This window comes from Melospiza georgiana, chromosome 6 (genome assembly GCF_028018845.1).
Source record: "Melospiza georgiana isolate bMelGeo1 chromosome 6, bMelGeo1.pri, whole genome shotgun sequence".
In the NCBI taxonomy this organism is placed as follows: Eukaryota; Metazoa; Chordata; class Aves; order Passeriformes; family Passerellidae; genus Melospiza; species Melospiza georgiana.
In genome coordinates this window covers 23,164,796-23,180,559 of record NC_080435.1, presented here as the reverse complement: position 1 = coordinate 23,180,559, position 15,764 = coordinate 23,164,796, and the positions used below count along the sequence as shown (strand labels likewise).

Genomic DNA, 15,764 nt, shown 5'->3' with positions numbered 1-15,764 from the left:
AAATCTTTCATTATTTTTATTAAAGCTGCAGAGTCTTACTACACACAACAAATATTTTATTGATATAATCTAAGTTAATAAAATAGTTGAACAACTCTTTAGATTTATATTTGTATAGAAATGATCTGGGGAACATCTCATCTTGAGACAGCAGTGCCCGAAAGCAACTATTCAGCAGGGTTTTTTAAAAGAAGAGTTTGGGACTAGAGGATGCACTGTTCATTCTCAAAGGAAAAAGAAAAAATCCATGCAAAAATAACTCCCACCCAAAGTGTGAGGCCATATGGAATGACCACGTGAGGGATGGCTCTTTCCTTCCTTCGTCACGCCTAATGTGGGAGCTTGTCATCTAAACTCAGCAATGAAAACAAGACAGAAAGAAAACTGAATTGCACAATCCTAGTCTGCAGGTGACAACGTCATAACATGTCTTTACAGAAGTCCCTACTCTGCTCCAGTTGGGAGGATGGGTTGTGGTGCTGTGTCTGTCCCCAGCTGCCAGCTGATGTCAGTTACTGTCCGTGCTGCGAACACGAGTCAGTCTAGCTACTATTGCTTTGCTCTCCCTCCTTCACCTGGGTGTAGTTTACATTCTAGGTAGCGCTGCCTGCCGAGGGCTGACCGTGGCGTTCCCCCCCGTTCCAAAGCCCACAGCCCAAGGGAAGATCTCCTGGCTGCAGCCGGGCCCGGGAGGTGTCTGTCCCAGAGCGCCAGGCGCGTCCGTGCTAGATCATGCCGTTGATCTTAGTCCACTCGTAGATGTCCTGCTCGCAGACGATGTCCGAGTTGATGAGCAGGTACCTGTCCCCCACGCAGAAGTGCTTCTGGCAGGCGGCACACTTGAAGCACTCGAGGTGATAGACCTTGTCCTTCACCCGCATGGTCATCTCGTAGGCGCGGATCCGCTTCTCGCAGGAGGCGCACAGCCCGTCCTGGCCAAAGAGCCTGCAGCGACAGCACAGAGTCAGCACGGCTCCCTGGCTGGGCAAAACCAGTCAAAACCAGAGCAAACACCCCTGATCCATTAGGACAAGCGCTGACTTAGAGAGAGGTCGCGTGGGAAACTGCCCAGAAGAGCTGGAAACTTTGCAACACCAAAAATTGAAACAGAAAATCCAAGGTTTTCAGCTTGGATAAAATCACAGAATGGGTTGGGTTGGAAGGAAATTTAAAGTCCATCCTGTGCCACCCCCTGCCATGGGCAGGGACACCTTCCACTAGCACACATTGCTCCAAGCCTCATCCAACCTGGCCTTGGACATTTCCAGGGATGGGGCAGCCACAGCTTCTCTGGGCAACTTGTGCCAGGGCCTCCCCACCCTCCCAGGGAAGAATTTCTTCCTTAATATCCAAACTAAATCTACTCAAATATATCAATAGAATTGGCTTCTCTGACTTTATTCTGAATTGGAGGAGCAAAGGTTTCCCAGAACACTGCATGAAGTTGTGCCATATTAACACTTCCACTTCTGTGATCCACAGAAATTACCTTTTGCTCATAATTTTTGCCTTTCTTAAACTGTTGCCCTGTAATTTACAGCAAGGAGTTGGGATAAGCCATGGTCTGAGGCTCTCCTGCCTTTTGTCTGTGTCTCCACATTGGAAATTCTTTCAAGCATTTCTATATCCATGAAGACACTCCTGGTCCTGAAGTCACTCCTGAAGGACACATTCAGAGACCTCCTAGATAGCTATGAGACAGTTTCATGCTGTGGACTGCTCTGTAATCCATGTGGAGAAACACTGCTGAGGTCCTCATGACATTGTCTCTAAAAAGGAGACTCTAATGAATGCCCTGCAGAGTTGAAGTCAAATCAGTAATAAAGAAGCATGGCTATATTGATATTTTATTTTTAAAAGGGACAAATGTTACAAGTGATGTATTCATTGAGTTTGACTTCCAAACTTCCATACTAATTCTGGAAGGAGTTTTTCCACCTCCTGCACATCTCCTGCATGTGCTGTGCCTGATTTAAATCATCTTCTGAACTGGAAAAAAGATGTCTGGTAAATTAAGAGACATTTAAGGAGAAAGAGTATCATTCCTTTTGTCTACCAGGAGATGTCAGTGTTTACTTCTGCCCATTGAAAGTAACGCTAAGGTTACAAAAAGGTTGCCAAATTTTTCATTAATGAGGGAAGATATCTATTGCATTATTAAATAAATAAAAACGTTGGATTGCACTGCAAGAAAATGCATTAATTGTATTGCCATACTTCCTGTTGCTTCCATTTTAAGATGAAAAGTATCTGGGAAGTGTAATTAACACCGGATCACTGCTGGATTTACAAGTGGTCCCATTAGCAGAACTCAGTCCTTAATTTCTGCTCAGCAAAATTCCATCAGCAAAGCCCAGGGACAGCATAATTAGGAAGTCCACTGAGATTTTGGTTTCATTTTTATTGGCAGGTAAATTAGCCTTCAGTAAAAAAGCTGGAAATATACCAAATATCATTATTCTGTTCCACAAACCTCCTGACACATTAGGAATCCATTAGAAGAAATGGAACACAATCAGCACAGCAAAGATCAATACATTTTAATCAAGAATGTAAAGATCATTTGTTGTCAATTTTTTGTGAAATATCTTAGTCTCCAATTAATCCTTTACTTACAAATTTGGGCAAAGCAGGCAGGCAGAGAGTTATTGATGAAAACACCCATAACAAGTGTATTTGTAGGATCTGATTCTGCAAAATGTGCAAATTCTTGCTTATTCAGCACCAGGCTTAAGAATGCCAAACCCTAAATGATCTTTCACCTCTTACCTGGGCATAAACACCTTTAAGCTCCAAGCCAATTCTGGGAGAAGCAGAAAACTCCTTAAAACCATTCAGGGGAACCTGTTCATTGCCAGCTCAGTGGGAGATTGCTGGAATTCAGCCCCTTTTCCCAATTTCTGCTTGCCAGAATGCCACACTGACCCTTCACCTGGAACTGTGGGGTTAGGTGTGTGCAGAATGACAGATGCCAACAACTCCTAGTCCTGGGAGTTCTTTCTGTATTCTTCACATTATCAAGTAATTCTGGTTTTTCCACAGTGTGCAGCACTGCTTTCTCTTCCATTAAAAATGCTTTTTTCCCCCCAAACTTTAAAAGATTTATCTATAAACAACTCTGTGTTGTTTATCTAAGCAACACAGATAATCTCTAGCTTTATCTATAACTTACTGAAGAATCCCAGCAATACTAAAAGCATCTGCATATGAATCCCAAAAATATGAGGACACGCTGAGGGAGCTGGGGCTATGCACTATGGAGAAGATTCTGGGGAGACCTTAGAGCCCCTTCCAGTGCTTTAAGGGGTTCCAGGAGAGTTGGAGACAGACTTTGGACAAGGGATGGAGAAATGGGACAAAGGGAATGGCTTTAAAGCGCCAGAGGGTGTGTTTAGCTGGAATATTGGGAAGGAATTTTTCCTGAGGTGAGGCCCTGGCACAGGGTGCCCAGAGAAGCTGTGGATGCCCCATCCCTGGAAGGCCAGGTTGGAGGGGAATTGGAACAACCTGTCCTAGTGGAAGGTGTCTCTGCCTGTGGCAGGGGCTGAAAGGAGAGGAGCTGAAATGTCCCTTTCCAGACCAAATATTCCAGGCATTCTAGGACAGGAGCCCATACTGCAAACCTGAGCTTGCAGACGCTGCCAGGCTCTGAGAGCCATTCCAAAGGAATTCCTCAATCCCAGCTGTGCTCAGTAAAACGGGAAGGAGGCAGTAAGGGTGTGAGGAGCAGTGGGATGCCTACCTGAGGTAGTCCCTCCTGCAGAGCTTCCTGCCCAGCTTGTAGTAGAGGCGCCGGCCCACCTCGCCGAGGCGGCAGCCGCACAGGTCGCAGCTGAGGCAGTCCTCGTGCCAGTACTGGTCGATGGCCTTGAGGAAATAGCGGTCCCCGATGTTCTGCTGGCACCCCCCGCATGTCAGCAGCGACGGGGGGATCTGCAGCACCTCATCCACTGGCTCCCTGAGGGGGTGACACACACCTGGGCTGAGGGGAACCCACTCCCAGAGCGTCCACGCGAGGAGGAGGAAAAGCAAAACGAGTCCCAAGCTCAGACAGGTTCGGACAGGGAGGGTGGTGTCCTTGTTTTCAGAAGGACTAAGAAAGGCACCCAAGGGATTTCACACTTTCCATTGGGAAATGGAAATTTGGAGACTAAATTTGACAGTGCCACTTGTCAGAACAGCATAAAATGGATAAACACTACCGCTGATTGTGTTGCCCAACTGGTTTAAGTCTCACTGCTGATTTTAATAAAGCCAGCATTTTACCTCATGTTGCTGCAGGACTTCTTTTTCCCTTAGCCGAGGACATGAATCCCCTGGGATGGGTTTATGCCAACATACCTCAATTATCTAGGATTTACACATCCATGAGTGAAAGGAGGCACAAATCTTTATTGTGATATTAGCACTGACTCTTTAAGCACCTATTTTGTTATCTAAAAAGCTTGGAGAGCTAGGATAATTCTGGTAAAAAAAGTGAGAATTTTCTTCTAAGTATTTCTGTGTCTTTTAGGGTAATTTCACAACTTAAAAAAAAAGAAAAAGAGCAAAAAATTTAAAAGATCAGTGCCTGAACTCAGTTTTGTAATGTTCTGGGATTCACCTAAATGCCAGAGAGGTAAATAAAAAAATCTACTGGATCTATCCCTTAAGCACTTGCTTCATTTCAAACCTGTGGCTAGTAGAGTGGACCCTAAATTTTTTCATTTTATTGGATTAGTGCTCCAGCACAGAGTCCCTGAGCAATTTGCTGCTGTCATTGGCCTGTCCTCCCCTGGGCTGCTGGGGGCAGAGGAGACCTGCACTGATGAAGAAGCTCTGCTCCCAGTTTCCAGCAGGCAACAGGAAAAAAATTGTATTACTCCTGCTTATTTACTGGATCAGCAGTTTTCTGGGCAAAAATTACTTTCTTCAGCAGGGACGAACGACCTCTGGTCAAAAACTTCTGGGCTGAGAAAGTGATCCTGCAGTTTTTATTTAGGCAAGCTGAGCCCTGAGATATTATCTGGTTCTGTTCTGGTTTCTCCCTTCTAAGTTTAAACTGCTGTGCCCTGCAAGCTATGTCGTAACACCCCTCTCCTGCCACCTCACCATCCTGTGAGTTTTCATTAAAATCATGGGGAACACATGATTAGGCTCTGCTTTTTCCAAATTTTTCTTTTTGGGCCGCATGCTCCCTTTCCTAGCACGTGGGCTCCACGCTGACAACTTCTGAGAGCTTTCCAGTAGAAGGAAGCACATGTCATTATCCTTCATTATCCATTTTTTGAAACTTTGGAGTGTACCCTGAAATGTTTCATCTGAGGGGTGTTTGGGAGTCCCAAGCCAGGTTTCTCTGAGAGCCCTGACTCGGGAACAGCCCAACGGATGTTTATGCAGAGCAGCATTCCTGGTTAACGCATTAGGCTTTTGATGTCCACCCATTCCTAAGCCAGTACTTAAGCCACCAGACCACAAGGCAGGTAAATAAATAAAGATTAAAAAAAACTTTGTAGATGAAAGCTAGACATCATTAGGAAATGGGATTAGCGTTTCTTAAAAAAAAAAAAAAAAAAAAAAACAGCATAGAGGAAAATGTAACGTAAAACATCATGGAATGAAGTGATTTAACCCCCAAAAGCAGCAGCAGTTCCCATGTGCTCGTTCCGGGCTCCAAGCAATGGCATTTTTAGTATCTGACAGGAAACAAACCATGAATGACTCAATTTACTGAGAGAGATGTTTTAAGCGTTATCTAGAAACGGAGATTTTATAATTTATTTCTTTTTTTCTTCTCTTTTACCGCGATCCCAGACAAGCCTAAGTGCAGTTAATTAGCCCGTTCAGGGCTGAAGTGGCCCTGGGTCTGTGCTGGGTTACCATCCCTGGTGTGCAGCAGGGATGGGACAGCGGGAGCAGAGCCCGGGAGAAAGCCTGGATCTGGACACGGAAGCCCAGGGAGGGAAATTCTCATCTCCTACATCCCGTCCATCAAGTCTGTCTACATGCTCTTAGCAGAACACCCAGCCCCCACCAAGCTTTCTACGAGCTTTTGGAAGTTGCATTACGAAAACGTGGAAGTTGGGCACCCGCAGCTAACAGCCCTGACCTTTCACTGATGGGCTGCAGCGGCTCGGGCAGATCGGGGACGGGGCGGAGAGGGTCCCTCGGGATGGAAAACCTGCAAGCTCGGGAAGCGGGATGCTCTGTCTCTCGCGGCGGGATGAGCGAGTGGGAGATGCCCTGCCCGGGGGAATTGCGCCTCTCTGCTCCCGGCCGCTCCTTCCCACAACTCGGGGGGCTCTCCCCAGGCTCCCGCACACCGCCAGCCCGCGGGGCCGGGGCAGCCCGGTGTCCGGGGCGGGGGAGCGCGGTGGGAGCGGCGAGGCTGCCGCCGAAGCCCTCCGGGGCTGCCGGGCACACAATGCCGGCAGCGGCTCCGTCGCCCGCTCCCGGGGCGGCACCGGGAGGCGCCCGGGGACGATGGCGAGCGGGGCACCGGGCGGAGAAAGCGCGCACTTACTCGGAAGGATCGAGGCTTTTCCTCTCGATGGCCGATGACATTGGCAGGGCCGGTTCCTTTGTGGCGTGCCGGTGGTGGGCTCTGCCCCCGCCGCCCCCGCAGAGGCTGTCTGCTCGCGGAGCCTTGTCGCCAGCCGCGCTGCCCCGCCGCCCCGCGATGACATTCACAGCATTTCCTCCTGCAGCACCGAGACACAGAGACACACGCGGGGGCTGGGGCTGCGCTCCGGCCCCGCGCGGCCCCCCCCGGCCCCGCGCGCCCCCCCCGGCCCCGCTGACCTCCCATCCCCGCCGCGCTCCCCCCGCGCCCCGCACGGCGGGGCCGCTCCCGCTCCCGCGGCGGGCGGGGGGCGGCGGGCGCGGCCGCCACCGCGGCTCCTCCGCGCTCAGCGGCTCCGCGCGGGCAGCTCCGCACACGCTCCGCGCCCGGGCGGCAGCGCCGAGAGCGGCGGCGGCCGCATCCCCGCGATTATTATTACTCCGTGGCTCAGCCCCGGCTCTCTGGTTTCATTTCCTTTTTCCTGATCACGATTCAAATACAATAGAAGGAAATCACACTTAAAGAGACAGCTGCCCGTTTCTTAACTGCACTCCTGGGGATTCGGCAATACAAACAGCAGCATCACGACTCGCTGGGTTCCTTAAAGAGACAGAGCGGGGCTCCCCAGAGCCAGGGCTGGGGGCTGCCGAGGCGCTCTCACGTTATTATTATTATTCCCCTACTAACGCTGTCTCTATGCGCAGGCAGGTGGGCGACCTGAGAATGATCCCGAGAGCTGGAAAAAAATAAGCGCCTGGTTGCGGATTGTGCCGCCTTCCCAGCCGCACAGAGAGCGGCACTCACCATCCCTCTGCTCGCCCTCTCCCTCTCTGACACCAACATGCACATGCCCACACGCACCCATGGGTTTGTGCGGCGCTCGCAGAGCCACAGGTAAAGATCCCGAGCATTATTTGTCCGCCCGGAGTTCAAACCGGTCAGCTCAGTTGTGCCTCATTTATAGCCCCGAGTGAACATTCGCTTCCAGACACCCCCGGATTCCTGGCAAGCCGTGTAACAAATTTACACCCGGCACGGCGTGATGCTAATGAGCTATAAAAGCCGGCGAGTACCGAGTATCGATCTGTAATTAATCCAAGAGATGCCAAAGACGGGGAAAGTCTTGCCTGAATATGTCTATTTTCCCTGCCACCCTTCCTCCTCTCCATCAGCACATCCCGGAAAGGAGTGATTTACAGCGCCAGAGCGAAAACTATTGCAGCAATCCGAGCCTTTGCCAGGCTCTGGGGCATTAGACGCTGGCCCTTGCTGAGGCAGAGTTCTGGATGAGATGAGCAGCTTGCCCTGTTAATTCCTTTAAAAACAGTAAAGAAATATCTGTAATAAAGTCCCAGAGAGTAGTAGTAGCAGCAATATTTCGCTTCTATATTAATTCCCAGAAGAGAAATGTATTTGATGTCTATTTTTATGACTACATTCGCCTTTTTTTCCCAGCTTTTTGGCAGCTGGGGATATAATATCTGCAATACATTAATGAGCCCGATCCAAAGATTAGTAATGTCAGCAGAAGGACTGTTATTCCTTTCAAGGGGCTTTGAACCAAGCTCTTGAAATACTTTAGAGCTATCACTGGTCATTAGAACACATCTTTCTAATTCTTTAAACACATTATCTCCAATGTATTTTAAGCTATTACAGCAGGAGAGTCACTCTCATTTCTGTTGAAGGAAAAGGCTCTTTTGTTAGGTTTTCACAGACAGGACTGAATTATATGATGACTATTTAATTTCTGGGATGTTTATCCTGTGATCAGCAAAGTAAAATAAATGTAAATCTTGCCAGAAGACTGAATAACTAAACTATTGCAAGACTCCATGGGAAGAAAAAATCTGCCAGGAACTTCACTTGGTTAAAAAAGAATCAAAAATTTAATTAAAGATGGCTCAAAAACATTCAGAAGGACATCAAACATGTTTTAAAATACCCAAGACATTTATATGAGCTTGCTTCCTCCATTGTCTCAAAGTTTAAAAAAATATAAACTCTTAAAATATAGAAGGCAAAGTTTCCCTGATGATCAGGGTACTTATATTCTGATCAACTCCTGATGGAATAATGTGAACAGTTCCATAATGCCAGTAAATGTTCTGATCTCAGAAGTTGTGCACACATTGCAGACATGCTGGCCTGCTGCCCCTCTTCTATTTATTTTCCCCAAATTCACAGGAAATTAATATATTTAAGACCTCTGTGCCTTTGTGCATCTAAAAGAGTTCAAAAGTTTTGGTGAGGGACAAAAGTATCAACATTGGCACATAAGGAATTACTTAATTCCTTAGAAAAGCAACATCAAAATGAGCACTTAGAATACACAGTCGCCAATGGTTATTGGGAAAAAACAATTTTTGAGGTTTTGCAATTCCTTGCTTTGCTCAGACCACCTCAGGTCTGGCAGGTAATGAGATATTTCTCATGTTCATAGTTGAGCACAAGCACTGATGGACAGACCAGGAACATTCCCTGCATTGCCAGATCGATCCCTTCACCAGCAGAAAAGCTTTTCTGCATAAAACCAGTGGAATAATGTGCAACACCGAAGCATGAAAAAGCTTTTCTGAAAAGCTTTTCTGCATAAAACCAGTGGAATAATGTGCAACACCGAAGCTGAAGAGGACAATTTGTATGTGCTTCACTTTTTCAGTCAGATCAAGAACAAACTTTCCCAGATGAAGTCAGATCTTTAAGCACAGAACTCGTGATGGTGCTGGGATCACTCCATGGGCCTGCAAGTACCATCTGTCTCCTCATCTAAAGTAATTTTAATTAAAACTGTGAGATTATTTCTTGTTTTCTCTGGGTCCTGTGAAGGAGAGATGCCAGGCAAAGTCGTGAGCAAAGAAAAGTGGAAAAAAAGCTGGATTTGCAGCTAAAAGCTCATCAAGAAAGTCCTCAGAATGCTGACCAAGAGCTGCATCTTCAAACACCTCTGAGGAACAAAGCCATACACCTTTTTGGAACAATTCCATTTTCATTTATTTTGTTTACATATAATAAACTCTTGCTCTGGACAGTGAAATTTGGCCTTTCCAGCTGAGGATTTTCTGTCCCAGCAGAACAGATGACCAGTAATCAAGAAGGACTTCTTTTTCTTCACCTTGAGCAAGTCCCTTAATACCACTTTGCCTCAATTTTCCCATCTGCAAATGTTTACTTTCCTCAGCAGAATTGGCTGTTGATTTACTTTTGCCTCCTGCTGAATAACGTTCCCAAAGACAAAGCGTTATTCAGCGCTGGAATTGGTGGTGCCGACATTTCCTGCCCAGGCACAAAAAGACCAGCACTATTTTTAGTGAGGGCTTTTCTTTCCATTGTTTCTTTCTCTGTGAAGCTGGATTTTCCAGTGCTCTTTAGTGTGGCTTTTTGTGTGTGCATGTGTGTTCATTGATTGGAAATCCTCAGGGATGAGTTTTTGGTTTCAATTAACTTTTATTAATAAAGATCATGCTATAGACTAATTATTGGAGCATGGCTGGGTCAAATCTGCTGTTAGAGACTACATTTAGCATTTGGGGCTTGGAATAATGTGCCATGAATAAGTCAGCTGGACTTTTCTGGATATTTCTCAATAAGAATTCAATGCAAAGCTTCATCATTTCTGTGAGTGGTGTAATCTAAAGAAATAGCTCAATGTGTCTGTTTCCAAAGAAACATCCTCTCTTGCACTCAGGGAGTATTTTCAGCTTGGTTTTGGAAGGCCAAAATATCATTATCACCACTCAGCCTCAGGTTGTTTCCTACCTTTATTCCCTTGGTATATCCCAGCTTTATTCCCCCTATAGCTTATGGATACCATTGAGCTGTTTCAGGTCACCCTCATTTAGAGAAGTCTGTGTTCAGTAAGATTAACTTTGCTGCCCTCAATAGCCAGTAATGCTGGTTGCCTAAAAATGCAGTTTATGAAGATTGAAGTCTCTGCATAGATGGAAGAATTAAATCTCGGTGACTGTGGCCTAGATTTTCAGTTAATGCTTTCTGTGGGAGGGAAAAGTCAGGACTGTGACTAAAGGTGAACAATTAACACGAGAGGTGGCACAAAGGAATCAGGATTTCTGTAATTTGGGCTGTCTTCTGCTGCTGAGCCACCATTTGGTGATAGAATCACTGCTCCACTCCAATCCACCTATCTGCAAGAATCCTTCTCTTTCCCACTACACACTGGACTGAAGCCTTGGCCTGCCAGCCCCTGAGGTGAGGCTCTGAAGTAATGGAAATTTTGGGTTGGTTTGGCTTTTTTCAACCCAAATTTGACCCCACAGAAGAAGATCCTTGTTCTCTCTTAAAGAACACAGAATATTTGAGGAGGAATTTGGAGGCTGGAACTAGGGGATCTCTAAGGCCCCTTCCAAGCCAAAGCATTCTGTGATTCCATGATTCTGTGTAAACCAGCTGCTGCCAAGGAGGTGGGACTGTGCCACTGGAGAACCAATGCTGTCAACATATAATGAGTATAATGACTATCAATAGTTACTCATATCACCCCCAAGTGTCATATTAATGGCATCAAGGGCACCACATAATTCAAAGGGAAAAAAAAGTATTTGTACCTTTTTCATGAACCTGGAAATTTTGTTTCAGCCACAAAGCTCTGTTCTGGTCTGTGTGCTCTCCACAAGTGCTGTTTTGATTTTGTTGGGGTTTTTTGTTTCATATCAAACCCTCCTCATCATTCTCTCAATTAGCACATTTTCTAATCTCCCTGAGGACAGAGGTGGATGGAGAGGATGAGGAGTTGTCACTGAGTGATGACCACACGCACTGACTTGAACACACTTGGGAGGTTTTTGGTGAAGTGTGACTCAGAGAATTTACAGACTTCTGACCAAGGACACACTTCTCTCTTTGGGGCTCAACCCTTCCTTTGAACTGGAAGAAAACAAACCAGAACAATAAAAACCACACTCAGGGTGAGGTTTGCCCTGGGACTGTGAGGTCCAGACGTTAGATAAGGATCCTGGTGCACAGAGAGCTCTGGGCAGTTACAAAGTTTTGTTTTGTTTTGTTTTGTTTTGCTTTGCCTTATTTTCTCCCACAAGCAGCAAAGCTGAGAGAAATAAAACCACCCAACCCAGCAGCTGTGGTTATAGCCCAGAGAAATCTTCAACTACAGATCACATCAGGGATGATGAAAAGTTAGTTACAGGCAGTCAGATGAAGGGATATTTCACTGCAAAAACGTGAAAGGTCCCCCTCCCCATTTCCTCCCTCTTCTTTTATTGATTTCTCTTGCTGCCCTGCACGCAAGCCAGATCCAATTACTCTGTCATGGTTTTCATAAGGCTACTGCTCTACAGCACAGTCCTCTCAAGTAATTCCCTCTTTTTCCATGGTAAATACTCTCTCCTATGCTGATGCATGGGAATGACCCCAGTAGGGCACTGGGGAGAGTTTTGACTTTGGCATTAAACATCTCATCCCTACCCATTCATGTCAAGGGAGAGACCCACAAATACTTCCAGTTTAGAAAATAAATGGTGACTTGGGAATGCAATTCCCTCAGGGAAAATTTAAGAGGGAGTCATAGACAACCAGAGACTGTAGCTCGGGCTCTCCTGTGTATATATACAGACACAGATATGTATATATATTTATATATTGATGGGGTTGGGGTTTTTTTACACATTTCTAGGTAGTATGTATATAAGTATGCATTTGTGAACACAGAGACACTTGCAGACTTGCAGGTCTTCATCTTATGCTCCTTTGCAAGCTGTTTCCCAGCTGAAGGAGTTTTTCCAGATTACAGGCTCTAGTCAACACACTCCTTCATGTTACCACCAGGTAGATTCAGTAACCTTGGCACTAGCCAGCAATATTGCCAGGAAATCTGACATCATTCCAGGAACCTATCAGTCTTCTCATTCCCCCATGGAACGTTGTTATCTCTGCTCTTAATTCCTTCTAGGGTTGAACATGCAATGAAGCAATATTTCCTAATTAAATGTATTAGGAGGTGGATTTAATGAGGAAGTCTGGTGCCACCTAGTTCACATGGGGCAGGGAGACAGCGAGAACTCCTGCTGAGTGGCTCCCCCATCCCATTGCAAAGGCAAATCCCTAAGAATCCCTGGCCTGGGGACTGTGGAATCATGGAATCATGGAGTGGTTTTACTTGGAAGAGACCTGGAAGGACGATCTCGTTCCAGCCCCCTGCCGTGCACAATAAGGTGCTGACACTTCATGTGCAAGCACCGTGGACCTTTGCAGAAAAACCAGTCAGAAGAAAAACAAACAGCTCGATTCACTATTGTTCCAGCAGCCCCAATTAAAGCTGCAGCTCAGAGGAGCCGTGCTCACCTCAGCCTGCAATATCAGCGCTCGCTTCCCGCGTTCCCTGTGGAAATTCATCCGACACGTCTCACGCCCTGAATCTGCCCAAGTTCCATCCACAGACCTGTGTGCTGGGGCTCTTCACATCCCTAATTCCCTTCCTTCACTGGCCTACCCTCTGCTGAAGAAATTTCATCACTTGGGAATGCCTGATGCAACCTTTAAATTCCTTCTAATTTTTTTCCTACCTAACAAGGCCCTGTCCCAAGCATACCAGCCACCTAATTACTAACCTTGACCTTGGGGAAAAAAAAAAAAGGCAGCAGAGTACATTTAATAACAACCCCAGTGAGCTGAGACGGCTTTACAATTATGTTGCATAATGTAGTCATGAGGAGAGGGTTACCAGGGAGATAATGGTAAACATCAGCCTTAATTCTGTCTGAAAAATAATTGGAGTGGTCTCCTTTTGTGGCTGGGGGAGAGGAGAAAATTGGATGGGTACATTTCCAGTTACTGCAGATGTTAGTGGAACATGCTGCACTCCACCACTGAGGGAATTATTAGCTGCCTCTGGATGCCATGGGTATGAGCTGTCTGGCTCCCTCCCCACACACACAAGTCTGTGGAGAAGTGTCATTTCAGGGAGAAATGAGCATTGGTTCCAGCACAACTGGGGTCTTTCCATGCTGTTACTGCATCTCTTCACAGTGACCCTATCAAAATTATGTTTGTTGGAGTATTCATCAGTCCTGACACATTTTTTAAATAGACAGTCTCTGTGAAGTCCTCCTGCTGCAATCCTCACACCTCTCTCTCTGCACCAGGAGCCCTGGGCTCGCCTCTGGAGCCCCTGCACAGCTGTCAGCAGTGCCATGCCCTGCTCTGGCAGGACGTGGGGAGGGCAGGGCTGTGCCAAAGCAGGAGAGCTGGGATGCTGAGCAGTTTGCTGGCAGAGCATCCCATCCTGTCCCACCCCATCTGGTCACCACCCATTGCTGAGCTTTCTTCTCTCGTGTATGGACCAGGTGTCACTGGGCCTCTCTCAGGTGGGAATAAGCCCAGAAGAAGAAAAATATTAACTTGGAGGGCACCCTTCCCTGGAGCTCTCCTTTCTGCTTTCTAAGCCCCTTTGGGGACCTTTTCACTGATGTCACCACCCAGAAGTTTCAGCTTCTCTTCCTGGTCGTCAGGAACAAGGAAGCCCTGGACATGCTTCCCTGCGTTTTGTGCCCCAGCCAGAGCCTGCAGCTGAGGCCAGGTGCCTCCCACCCTGCCTGGGCTACAGCTCTCTCTGCAGCGAGTCCATCAGCCTTTATTTATATTTAGAGCAGGCATTTAATTCCAAAACCACAGGGGCTGAGCACTCTCAGATTAAGTCGTGGTTTCAATTCCCCTTTGACTGGGCTGAAGTCACCTCAGCACAGTGACAGGTAGGTGCAGCAGCTCCTATCACACACTCCCTATCAGCCAGCCTTCCAGCCACGGCTAAAGGTGGAATTATTCAGCGTCCCCTATTAATATTTAAGTGAAGGCAGTGTTACACAGCTGCCTGTGTTTTTCAGCTTCTGTCAGCTCTGCTGCTGCTTTGCAGAGGATTTGGAGGAGCAGGGGCTGGCACAGGAGGTCCTGGCTGCTGGATCCCAGCAGTGCCGTGGGCAGCACTGGGAGCTCTGGGGTATGGAGTGAGAGAATCAGGATCAGTGGACAAACCTATGGTGGGCAAATGGTTTCCAGTGCTCGTGGCTCTCACACCTCAGGGGCAGAACGAGATGGTCTTTAATGTCCCTCCCCACCTGAACCATTCTATGATTCTCTGGAGCTCAAAGACACAGACAGCCCATTTTGGCAGAGCAGCCAGGCCAGCCTTTCCTGGTGGCACTGGAGCAATGTGTTCCCTGCTGGAGCTTTCCAGCAGCACAGCCCAGCTCGGCTCTGCCGGCTGTGAGACCCCAGCCCCGCCGGGCTCGGAGCGCATCCAGCGCTCCCCCCTCGGCTCCTCGGCAGAGCTCTCTTGATGTCAAGCCACACTTGTTGGCACAAACACATCCTTTAGAGCTGCTTTCTACTACCCAATTAGAAGGCTGTCAGCAGCACGGCCATCACTCCTCCTGCAGCTTCTGACAAGCCTGGACACCGCTATGCTGCTGCTGAAGATTAAAGGAGCCTGTCCTTTGTGTTACCAGCGGCTGTGTGCTGGCCAGAAGCTAATTCCCCTTGCCAATGGATGTGCATGTGGAACAGCTAATGGGCTCTGCGAGCCTGCCTCCCTTCCTTGTGAAGAGGAACACATGCACTGAAGAACTGAGTTGTTTAAAACCCATTTCTCTCACCAAGCTGAGAGCGAGTTGCCGTTCCTGAGAGCGGGGGACTCTGGGGGTGGAGGTGTTCTCAGTAGTTACAGCAGTTCAGGAATTCTCAATTCTTTTTAATGATTCATTTAGCGGCTCCACACATCCTCTGAGACTGAGGAATGGGTGGGTGATGCTCTCACCTCCAGACTGCTGGCTCAGAGCTGCTCTGGGCTCTTTGGTGTGAAATGGGTTGAGTGACAATCCCGTACATTAACTTTACCACCCAACATAAAGATTACTGGGTAGCACAAAAGAAATGTTGCTTTAATCTCCTGCAGCAGCACAGAGGAGCTCAGGATTTGTCAGGTGCTGGCAGCAGGAGTGATGGTTTGGTGGGGAACCTGGCCTCAGCAGCATCCCAGGCTGCATCTCAGGCTGCACTTGGCCCATTAACTTCCAAATTCTGGCTGCATTATGATGGAATATGTAGAGCTGAAACAAAACTAAAATAATTGATCCCATCAAACTTAAATCCCATCAAACTCCCCAAGAATTGGAAAAAGCATATACAGAGTACTCAAAGCCCATAAATTCATTTAACATCAGATAAAGTCCACCTACTCCACTGGTGTAAATCTGGA

At 47.3% G+C, this 15,764-nt stretch overlaps 1 protein-coding gene across 2 annotated transcripts; it reads right to left on the bottom strand.

Annotated features, from left to right (window-relative positions):
- Positions 1-7,197, bottom strand: LMO2 (LIM domain only 2). Of its 2 annotated transcripts, none has more exons than XM_058027135.1 (4): positions 7,088-7,197; positions 6,503-6,680; positions 3,743-3,958; positions 1-945 (listed from the first exon to the last, which is right to left on the bottom strand). In XM_058027135.1, exons 1-4 carry the CDS (start codon positions 7,122-7,124, stop codon positions 726-728), a joined length of 651 nt encoding a protein of 216 aa, XP_057883118.1. In that variant the 5' UTR covers positions 7,125-7,197; the 3' UTR covers positions 1-725. The 2 variants fall into 2 exon arrangements, with proteins under 2 accessions (XP_057883118.1, XP_057883119.1); XM_058027136.1 differs by lacking the exon at positions 7,088-7,197 and adding an exon at positions 6,781-6,800.
- Positions 7,198-15,764: the final 8,567 nt, after the last annotated feature.

Excerpts from the sequence above, each read along its gene's own strand:
- LMO2 (XM_058027135.1), bottom strand. The coding sequence starts at position 7,124 with ATGCTGCTGTTTGTATTGCCGAATCCCCAGGAGTGCA. Across the intron at positions 6,681-7,087 it reads GCCGAATCCCCAGGAGTGCA|GAGGAAATGCTGTGAATGTC; the intron begins GTTAAGAAACGG and ends TCGGTGCTGCAG. Across the intron at positions 946-3,742 it reads TGCAGGAGGGACTACCTCAG|GCTCTTTGGCCAGGACGGGC; the intron begins GTAGGCATCCCA and ends CTGTCGCTGCAG.